Source organism: Orycteropus afer, unplaced genomic scaffold (assembly GCF_000298275.1).
Source record: "Orycteropus afer afer isolate SDZICR_OR568_19922 unplaced genomic scaffold, OryAfe1.0 scaffold00086, whole genome shotgun sequence".
In the NCBI taxonomy this organism is placed as follows: Eukaryota; Metazoa; Chordata; class Mammalia; order Tubulidentata; family Orycteropodidae; genus Orycteropus; species Orycteropus afer.
In genome coordinates, this window is record NW_006921673.1 from 1,091,707 (window position 1) to 1,103,362 (window position 11,656).

Sequence of the window (11,656 nt, forward strand, 5' to 3'; positions counted from 1 at the left end):
CAGCCTTCTGGTTAGCAGTCAAGTTACCTTGGGCACTATGCTACCAGAGCTCCTATTCATTCATTAGATTAAGAGTCTGTAAAATAACTGGAATGCTCATGCTTCATGGAAACACAAGGATATGCTAAGATCATGCTGCCCAGTCACTTAGTACGGGAAGTCTTTCTTCTTTAACTTCCTCCTGGCTAACCTTGAGGTTACTCTGTTCTCTTGTATGGTTGTACTTGTGAGAAGTCCATGTGATTTTCATGAAGACTCTCCTTTGCTCCCCTGAGGTACTTTTCCTTGTAGTTTTGACTGAGTGTTTAAGGGCCATGTCAGTGTTTTCTTGTTAGACACCATTAAATGCTGCCCTTGCTGGGTTTACCTGCTTCAGTGATTGTACCTTTTTCCCTGCAGCACAGCAATGGCCAAAGATGAGCGGGTGAATCTGCTGTCCTTCACTGGGAGCACTCAGGTGGGAAAGCAGGTGGCCCTTATGGTTCAAGAGAGGTTTGGTAAGTGTTGTGCTTTCTAATGAGGCTTTTAATTCCCTCAGAAGTATGGATGTAAAATCTAAAAGATGGATTTTTTTTTTTTTTCTGGAGCCTTTCTGTGGAAGCACCAGCCATGTTTTGAACGTTCAAGTGGAAGAAATGGGTGAAGTTATTAGTGGGCTAATATTAGAGAATTCCCAAATTTTAATAGCATAATTTGGAAAAGCTGTCATTTTTCCTCCAAATGACTATAGTAGAATCATATCAAATGTATTCATCAAATTTAACCAGACCTAATGAGGAGCCCTGGTGGCATAGTGCCTAAGATACTTGACTGCTAACCAGAAGGTTGGTGGTTCAAACCCCTAACCACTCCTCGGAAGGAATATTGGGCAATCTACTTCCGTAGAGATACCACCTCGGAAACCCAAGGAGGGGTTGCCATGGGTTGGAGATGACTCGACGGCACATAACAACAACAACAATTGGCAAATTAAAAAAGGAAAGGCATAATTTAAACAGGGTCAAATAAAAGACTTAATTCTGTTCTTTTCTCATTTACATTTCATGTCCGTATGAGTCAAAGGGATTGTATAGATGTAGCTCTGTATACTCTACTTTATGGCTGTTTAAGAAGATTTAAGGATAATATTGCTTGACAATTTGGGGCTGTTATGCTGAATTTATACTCTACCCATAGCCTAATAAGACTTAACTAGTTCATCTGCAAGCTGTTTTGCTGTGTAGGCTTTCCTTTTAAAAAAGCAAGCTTATAAGAAACTGTTCAAGCTAACAAACAAGTCAGTAAGGTTTTAGGATACAAGATCAAGATACAAAAATGAATTGTATTTTCATATGCTGACAATGAACAATCTGAAAATGAATTTAGGAAACAGTTCCATTTACAATACCATCAAAAAGAATAAAGGTAAAAATAATAATTATCAAGACTGTATGATACTTAGGAATAAATTTCACAAAGGAAGTGTAAATCTCACACATGGAGACTACCAAAAATATCAATGAAATAAAGTAAAAGAAAACCAAATTGAAAGATTCCCTATTTTCATTTTCTGGAATATTTAATATTAAGAATGCCAGTACTCCCAAACATAATCTCCAGATTCAATACAACCCGTTAAGTTCTTAGCTGCTTTTTTTTTTTTTTGCTGTAATTGACAAGTGGATTCTAAAATTCATATGAAATTGAAAGGGTCTTAAAATTATCAAAACAATCTTGAGAAAGAACAGAATTGGAGGACTTAGACTCCTTATTTCAAAACTACAGTAATCAAGACTGTGTGATACAGGCATTTGGGATAGGCATATAAACCAATGGGACAGAATTAAGAGTCTAGGGAAAAAACCTTACATCTTTGGCCAGTTGATTTTTCACAAGGGTGCCAAGACCTTTCAATAGGGGAAAAAGAGACTTTTTCAACAAACATTGGGAAAACTGGATAGCCACGTACATAAGCATGAAGTTAGACCTCTACTTCACACTGTATGTAAAATCAAGTCCATTGATCAAAGACCTAAATGTAAGAGTTGAAACTATGATATAAAACACTTAAAAGAAACCAAGGGAGTAAATCTTTATGACCATGGGTTAGATATAGTTTCTTAGGTAAAAAACAAAAAGCACAAGAGGAAATAGAAAAGTTAGATTTCTTCAAAATTAAAAACATTTGACATCAACAAAAAAGTGAAAAAACAACCTACAGAATGAGAGAAAATATTTGCAAATCATAATATCTATTAAGGCTGTAGTATCCAGAATATACAAAGAACTCTTAAATAGAAAGAAAAAAAGCTCAATTAAAAAACAGGCAAAGGACTTGAATAGAACAATTTTCTAAAGAAGAGATGCAGACAGCCAATAATCACATTAAGAGATGGTGAAAATATTAGTTTCACTTCTTACAGAAGCTGATTTCATCTCCTCATCTTTCTCCCTTCCCTTCTTAGTCAAAGCAACAGTGTGTAAGTGTAGTTTGTACCATATGTAGGATATTAAATTTTACTAATACCATAAGTAAGATTTTGGATTTTAGAAATGTATTTGCTAATTTTTAATTGTAGGTGCTTTTCTTGTAGTGGGTTGGTGGTTAGGAGTTAAGTTAGGAAGCAAGTGATGGGTAATTGGAAGGATGTAAAAAATAGAGATTCCCTCCTTTTTGTTAAATCTAGCTTACAGCCAGGCAGGAGGAATGGATGTAAGCATGGAATTTTCTGTTTTCTTACTTTTAATATTAGCATAGTGCTAAACAATACTGAGTAAGCTATCATTAAATCAGCTACTGCAGCAGTGATGAGAGCTGATATGGCACTTGAAGGGTTTGTGTAAGAGCACAGCCACATCCCCTTTTCTTACTGTTCCAGTAAGATATTTACTGTTTGAGTGGTGCAAATGAAAGCATACTCTCTTGTCATCATATATTGTCCTACTATCACAAGTAAATAAAAGTTATGTAGAAGGTAGTTTTAAAGTACACTTAAGGGGGAAATAATGAGGGAAATCTCAAATCTTTATGCTAGAGAGGGAAGGTAAGAATGATATTTGTATAATTTTTGTGGAACAAAGGTTGCCAACACATATCAAGAGCCCTAATCATACCCTAAGGAGCCCTGGTCACACAGTGGTTAAAGCAGTAGGCTGCTGACCAAAAGCTTGGCAGTTTGAACCCACCAGCTGCTCCGTGGACAAAAGATGTGGCAATCTGCTTCTGTAAAGATTAGTCTTGGAAACTCTGTTGCTATGAGTTGGAATAGACTTGGCAGTGGTGTTTTTTTTTTTTTTTTTTCTTCCTCTAATCATACTCTGACCATGACCTAAGTAGATAATCAAGGGGAAGAAAATCAGCAATCCATGTATTTAGTAGTAGAGAAATGTTGTTGTTGTTATGTGCCATCAAGTTGGATCCGACTCATAGTGATACCTCCTTGGGTTTCCGAGGTAGTATCACTAGCATAGTGGCTAAAGCACTTGACTGCTAACCAGAAGGCTGGTGGTTCAAACCCACCAGCCACTCCTCGGAAGGAAGGTTGGGCAATCCTACTTCCGTAGTGATAATGCCTCAGAAACCCAAGGAGGAGTCACTATGAGTCGGGGCCGACTCGACGGCAAACAACAACAACAACATCACTAGCATAGTGGCTAAAGCACTTGACTGCTAACCAGAAGGCTGGTGGTTCAAACCCACCAGCCACTCCTCGGAAGGAAGGTTGGTCAATCCTACTTCCGTAGTGATACTGCCTCGGAAACCCAAGGAGGGGTCGCTATGAGTCAGGGCCGACTCGAAGGCACATAACAACAACAACGTCACTATGAAAGTAGATTGCCCAACCTTCCTTCCGAGAAGTGGCTGGTGGATGTGAACCGCCAGCCTTCTGGTTAGCAGTCAAGTGCCTTAGGCCCTATACTACCAGAGCTCCTAGTAGAGAAATAGTTAGATAAAATTTGGTATATCATCAATACCAAATACTTGCAGTGAATTTTTTAACAGTTTTTAATGACTTAGGTAAACGGTGTGAGATATTAATCAGGAAAGAAAAAAAAAGCAATATAAATTAGATTGTGTGATCTCAACTGAGCATAAATGTAAAGGAAAAACATTGAAGGTACTGTACCAAATTGTGAGCAGGGATTTTATGGTGGCCACAGGTTTTTTTTTCTTGCTTGATATTTTTTTTCTTTATTATTATTTAATTTTGTACAATGAGCTCAAAATTTTTTTGCAGTTGTTTATTTTGATATAATTTCAAACTTACAGCGAAGTTAAAAGAATAATACTAGGAATTCCTGTATACCCAATACAAAGATTCATTAATTATTTACATTTTGCTCCACTTACTTTATCATTTTTTTCTCTTGCTTTGGTAATAAAAATGATTAAGTAAGTGCATATTATTTTTGAACTATTTAGAATAAGTTGGAAGACATTATGCCTTTTACCACTGAATATTTTAGAGTTTGTTACCTAAGAACAAGGACATTCTTAATCAGGAAATGTAATGCTGGTGAGATTCTCATGCTACTTTTAAAATTAAAATATTTGGGATAAACTATATTCTCAGGCCATCTAGCAGAGTATTAAATATTGCCCCACCCCACAAAAAAACTCACTGCCATCGAGTGAATTCTGACTCATAGCAACCCCCATTGGGTTTCCAAGGATGTAGATCATTAACAGAAGCAGATTACCTCATCTTTCTTCCACAGAGCAGCTGGTGTGTTCAAACCACAGACCTTTTGATTAGCAGCTGAATGCCTTAACCATTACACCACCAGAGCTCCTTATTAAATATTGCAGCAGGCATTAATTTGTGTTTATATTTTTTAAAGGGAGAAGTTTGTTAGAGCTTGGCGGAAACAATGCCATTATTGGTAAGGTTGCCTTTTGCTTGTTTTATTTTCCATTCAGTATCCTCAATAGCCAGCATGAGTATATAGAACTTGTTACGAACTCATCCTTTTACTCAATAAGGCCTTCTGTGTTGTTTGTTCCTGAGACTTAATTCCTATTTTGGAGCTGTACCTGGGAAATAGAACACAAGCTTAATTGGAAGGCACAGATAACTAGGAAGGAAAGGTGTTCATATCTGGCACATGTTACCTTAGGCCTAGAGCCTGAGAATGAACCACACTGTGGTGTGGCATTGTTTCTTTGTTGCTTTCCTTCTTCATTTTTCTGAAAACTGGCCACATGCTACTCTAGAATAAGCAACACTTATGTGACTTGCAAAATCCTTTAGATTTCAAAAACATTAATTTATTTCTATTGGAATCTTAATTGCTTTTATTGAGAAGGAAAACTTCATTAAGGCATTTTTTAAAAAATCAGCTTACCTATAGGTTTGAAGATTACTTAATTCTCTTTTTCAAATGATTGAATTAGACATAAATGAAAATAGTCTACTAGGTTAACTTCTGAATAACTGAGTGAAATTCAGTATGTTGAAACTTAATAGAAGCATGGCTTTTGTAATGGAAAGCAATTTCTGTATTGTCACCATCATCTTTAAATGTCTGTATACGTAGTGGATGCTAGGGATTTTAAAAATATGTGGTGAAAGGTTTGTTCCACATGAATTTCTAAATCTAGTTAGAGTTCATGTGAAATACAAGTAACATTTTGTGAGCTCTAAGAATTTGTCACATTCCATGTTTTATATGTATTATTTTATTTAATCCTCACAGTAATCTCATGAGGTAGTTTTTTTTTTATCGTTTGTTTTTCTTTTAAATTTTTATTGTGGTTTGAGTGAAAGTTTACAGAGCAAATTCATTTTCCATACAGCAGTTCATACACATCTTGTTTCATGATGTTGACTGCAGTTCTCCACAGTGTAACAGATCTTTCTCCACTTCCTCCCTGTAGTTACTTCTTCCCTGTATCTTTCCTTCCCATGCACTTCTGCCCCCTGAGCTGTCTCCTTGTGCAAACACCACCCTTCTGTTCTCCCATAATTGATTGCTCCAAGGAGTGTATCTATCTGATGTAACTGTTTACCCCATATGCCTGTCTGTTGTTTGGCTGGAAGCCACAAGATTGAGTTCAGTTCTAGACCTGAAGGGTAACTAGGGGTGTCTTGGGTGTCTCACTAGGCTCTATCAGACCAGTAAACCTGGTCTTTTTTTGTATTATTTTGAGTTTTGCTCCACATTGTTCTCCCACTCTATCTAGGATCTCCTACACAGATCCTCCTCTGAGTGGTTGACAGTGGTAGCTGGTTCTTCTAGTCTCATAATCATACAGGCTGAGGATCGCATGGTCTACTAGTCCCTTGGACTAATTGTTTCCATGCATTTTTGGTTTTCTTCATTCTTCTTTGCTCTGGACAAGAGAGACCCATCATGGATGTAAGGCCACCGTAAGGAGAAGAGGATGCACAAAAGTGAGGCTAAAGAGAAGTTTTTATTCTGAGTTTCTGGGTGAGGTTTATGGGCCCCACAGAGGGGCCCGGGTGAGGTTCACGGGTCCCTGAGAGGGGCCCAAGAAGTCGCACTGCCTGGCTGGGGAGGGTAGGGTTTATAGTCTTGTAGAGGACCTAAGTGGGGACACTAAGGAAATGTTGGGGTCCAATTAGCTGTTAGCATGGGTCTGTACTTAATTAGCATGAGGAGGCTTCACAAGAGGAAGTTTGCCACTGCATGGGACTTTCCAGTCGGGCGGGTTTTGTCACCTCGGTTGTCTTATTAGGCTGTCTCATCAGGGCTTGACACCCAGAGGAAGCTGCTAACTGAAATGTTGGTGGCTTGGGTTTGCTTCGGCCTAACAATTGAGTCTAGATAGCTGCTTGCAAACTTTTAAGATCTTAGTTGCTGCTTACCAAAGTAGGATGTAGAACAGTGTTTTTGTGTAGTATGTTATGCCAATTGAGCTTGAAGTTCCCTGCAACCATGGTTCCAAGCCCACAGGTTGAACTACTCACTCCCTCAGGGTTTATGAGGTACATATCATTTTTAACCTCATTTGAAGGTAAGACTCTAAGGCTTAAAGAGATTGTGTACCTGAAGTGATAAGTTAGCAAGTGGCAGAGCCTCCATTTGTATCCAGCAATCAGACTCTAGACCACAGCTCTTTCCTAAACTCCTTATCATTAGTACCTAGGCATTATTATCCCATTTTATGATTAAGGAAACTGAGGCATACAAAGTTAAAATAATAAATTAAAAAGTGGTGGAGCTAGATAAGAACCCTGGTCTGTTAAATTCCACAGACCACTTTCTTCACTAACATGCTTGTCTGAGAATACTGTTAGAGATGGAGAAAGGAAAAAATGGAAGATAGAAGAGGAAATTGTAAATTTCTAGAAGGTATAAAACAAGGAAAGGATTATAAATTATATAAATGGAGGTGTTAACTTTGTAAATACTTTGCTAAATTTTGCTTCTGAGGGCAGAAGAGGAGGAAGAAGTAGACAGAAAAGGATTTCAAAGCATGAAGTGGCCTTGAGTGTGATGGTGTTGCGGTTTGCCATGAAGTGAAGTCATCTGATGGAGGACTAGAGAGCTTGTGGTGTTTCAGAGATCTGCAAAAGCTGCACAGTGGCAGCTAGAGGCATTTAAGGGAATCTGCTGATGACAGTGAGGTACATGTATCGCTAAAGAGCCTGGTCTGATGGTGGTGATAGTCAGAAGGATTGCATTGCTCTTCCTAACTGCCTGTGGGCACAGAGAGGCTGGCATCAAAAGAGGTCATGGGGTTCAAACCGGAGGCAAATAAAGCTGACAAAGAGGATGACACTGTTAGAGAGGAGAACTGAAGATGGATACAGAGGTGGCTCAGTCAGTGTCAGTAAACAGGAGAGATGAAATATGAAGTAATCCTAGAGTGAGAGCCCCAGTGTATGTCTATACTTGGGTAAAGACCACAGAGCTCATTGCTCTATTCTCTGTTCTCGTAAAATCTTCTCTGGCAGAAAAGCTTGCTTTTTTCCATAATGAATATATATGTCTCTGTAATGTGGACCTGCTTATTTTTCAGCAATGGTTACAGTATTCATTTACTACACTTTCTGGAGGCATGATTTTGTATCAGTTAGCAAATATCTTGTTTGCCTACTTTGCCACACTGATGGCTGTCTCTGTTTCTCTAAGCTTTTGAAGATGCAGACCTCAGCTTAGTTGTTCCATCAACTCTTTTTGCGGCCGTGGGGACAGCTGGCCAGAGGTGTACAACTGCAAGACGACTGGTAAGTGTGTCTGCATTGACAAATGTCTTGATCTTTAAGCCCCGCTCTTTAATAAACTCTAGTATTTGGGAGGTGTTATAGAAATAACAGCTAGAACAATGTATTTCCTAGATGTGGTTGGCAAATATGTGGCCCTACTATTTTGCTTATCAGCCAGAACTCTACCTATTCCCCTTTCCCACTTGTGCTGAAAGTGGTCTTATTACTAAGTGATTGGAGTTGTACTGGGAGATGAGCTCTATTTTCATTCGTGGTCCTGGAATAATACAGACAAAGTCCAAAGTCACTTAGAGAGTAAAACACATTTAAGATTGAAAAATTACAAAACTATTAGCTTAAAAGGTAGGCAGTTTAGGCTTTCTTATAAAAATATTTTTAAGATTTTAATTTTGAGCATCTTGTGTCTTCAGATTTGACTTGATATGACATAGTTTGTTGAAAAGCAAATAATTGTGTATACTCTATAAATATATAATCTGTACATATAAACCTATCTGTCTTCCTACAGGATTAAATGATTTTTAAGTGTATATAAGGAGATTTAATGTGCAGGGTTTGGGAAGTTTAATCTCCACACTTAGACTTGAGCTGGATTTTAGTTTCATGTGGAACATTCTTGGTTTTCATAACATTTTTGTAGTGTGAAAAAATTGTGTATACTACAGCCAAGCAAGTTTTTACGAGGTATACAATTTGCTGTTTTTTCATTATTGAAGTTGATTGTTCCTCCTGTAATTAAAAACAAAGAAACAGTTCACAGTTGAGTTACAGTAGACTTGGCTTTGGGTTTTGACTGTCACCCACAGTGAGTATGAACAAATTTCTTTTGAATAAGGTTGACATAATCTAAATTAATTAGAGTAAGATAAAGGACATATGAATAAATTTTTACTTTTCCCATCATTTTCTTTTTCTGTTTTACAGCAAATGAAAATCTTTTGTTTTTACATTACTCATTTCTCAAAAAAATTGAAGATAATGTTCATAAAGTACTTAAAATATTAAGTTTGTTCACCTTAAACATTTATTCCATTAAAGCTAAGAAGGAAACAGAAAACGTGTGACCATTGAGTTGATTCCAACTCATAGCTACCCTGTTGGACAGAGTAGAACTGCTCCATAGGGTTTCCAAGAATATAATCTTTACAGAAGGAGACTGCCATGTATTTCTCCCACAGAGTGGCTCGTGGCTTCCAATTGCCAGCCTTTAAGTTAGCAGCCAAGAGCTGAACCACTTTGCCACCAGGCTCCCTAAAGGAAACTGGTACTCCCAAAGATTGTACCCTTAACCACATGGCAAAAAGGAAATGACATGAAAGCCAAGCAATTCTTTATTCAGCCAACATTTATTTATTTATTTATTTGTATCTTGGAGCACATATACATAGTCATGCTTGATATTTAATGTTAAATATAAGCAGATACTATTAGTTATCATCCAATCTCATTTCCATAGGGACAGTTAGTGGTATGTAGGAAAACAAAAATTCTAGTACTGTGGACTTCTCCGTGATTAGTTCTTATGATGTCAATTCATTTGTCACATGGAGACCAACCCAGACATTGCATGGTTTGGTACATACTCCTGTCCACCTCTGGGAACATAACATGGAGCTCACATCCCACCCTGAGAGAGCCCAAACATCAGCATTACATGATTAAGGCTACACTACGGAGATTTACTTGTCCAGAGTCTTAAGTACATATGGTTTCACCACAGAGGTGGCTTGCCCACACATTGTGGTGTTTATTCACTGCAACTTATACAGTTATTTGATGGAAGGTTCTCTGTTAATTAAGAATTCAAATGCTGTAGAACAGAACCAGGAATAGTTAATGATGAAGCTTAGCCGTGCAGGTCCTTAGAAACATGATAAAAAAATGGCTTATGGTTTTTTTCTAACATCTACCTTCGAGGAAATTATTATTTTCATGACAATAATTAAAGTGATAAAATTAAAAAAAAATAAATACACTTCTTCTATGTGTTCATGTTTCCAGAAATCTCAGTATTTCAAGAATTATTAAGTATTGGTAATCAGAACTATTAAGAAAAACTATACGTTGCTAAAAAACATTGTACATTTATTTTACTGTTCACTTGAGTATTTCTTTTTTCATGTAGTTTTTGCATGAAAGTATTCACGATGAAGTTGTAAATAAACTTAAAAAGGCTTATGCACAGATCCGTGTTGGCAACCCGTGGGACTGTGAGTATCTGGTTCGGTTTTCAAAGTTTTTCCCTTTTTGACAGCTGATGTTACTAGTGTTTCTTATCTTTTAAGGTTTTTTTTTTTTTTTTTTTCCTTAAATTGGGCATCATGGTGACACATCCTATGCTCCTAGGATGGGTGCCTGAGTACTTGATGTGAGCTGGTAGGTGCAGTAGGATGTCTTATCACAGGCTGTTGTCTAGATGGGATGAGACTTGACTAGTTTTTCTATTTTCGCTACTGTTACACTTATCCAAACCACCACCATGAGATGCTATAAGAGTCTTCTGACTTTTTTTACTTCCACTTTTACCTTCCATAGTAAGCAGAGTGATTTTTAAAGATGTAATTAGATAATTCATTCTCCTGCTTAATACACACCAATAACCTCTCATTACTCTGAGACTAAAAGATAGATTTTTTCCAAATCATTTTTCAGGAGGCTCACAGTCTTTCATGATCTGATGACTCCCTCCTTCCCTGCCTACCTTCTGCCCACCTTGTGTACCGTTTACCCCTTGCTCACTAAGTATCAACTTTGACCTTCTGTCAGTGCTGCAAGGCTTACAGGCCCTGTCCTGCTGGTCCCTCTTGTGGGGAACACTCTTTACCCAGCTCTTCCCACCACCAGCTCTCCACCACCTCCTCACAGATGCCTCCCTAAATCTTTCTTGTTCCTCTGTCCCTGTGGTGGCCTTTAATACTCCAGTTCCTGGCAGCCATAACATAGGGAAAGATTGCCCTCTTCACTTTGAATTGCATACCGACTGCTAAGATTGTGAGGTTCCTTGAGAATGACCACACTACTCATGAATAAACTGATCCTATATATGTATTTTTAAAATTTTTTTTATTGTGCTTTGGGTGGAAGTTTACAGAGCAAATCTATTTTCCATCCAGCAGTTCTTACACATTTTGTTTCATGACATTGACTGCACAGCGTAACAGCTCTCTTCCTACTCCTCCCCGCAGTTACCTCTTCCCTGTATCCTTTCCTCCCATGCACCCCCACCTCCCTCCACCTGGACCTATCTCCCTGTGCAAACACTGTCCTTCTGCTCTCCCACAGTTGCTGATCCTGTATTTTTTTTTTTTTAATTTTATTTTAATTTGGGTGAAGATTTACAGCATAAATTCACTTTTCATACAGCAGTTCACATAATACACTTTGTCTCATGCCATTGACCAAAATTTACAATGCAACAGCTCCCCTCCCACTTCCTCCCCATAGTTACCTCTTCCCAGTGTCCATCCCTCCATACTCTTCTG

General features: G+C 37.9%; 1 protein-coding gene across 1 annotated transcript in view; it reads left to right on the top strand.

Moving 5' to 3' along the window:
- The window catches only part of ALDH7A1 (aldehyde dehydrogenase 7 family member A1), an 83,611-nt gene that overhangs the window by 55,891 nt on the left and 16,064 nt on the right, over nucleotides 1–11,656 (top strand). The window contains exons 9-12 of the mRNA XM_007942216.2: nucleotides 400–497; nucleotides 4,822–4,863; nucleotides 8,080–8,174; nucleotides 10,300–10,384. Coding sequence (XP_007940407.1) covers nucleotides 400–497; nucleotides 4,822–4,863; nucleotides 8,080–8,174; nucleotides 10,300–10,384 — 320 coding nt within the window. The remainder of the gene's footprint in view (nucleotides 1–399; nucleotides 498–4,821; nucleotides 4,864–8,079; nucleotides 8,175–10,299; nucleotides 10,385–11,656) is intronic.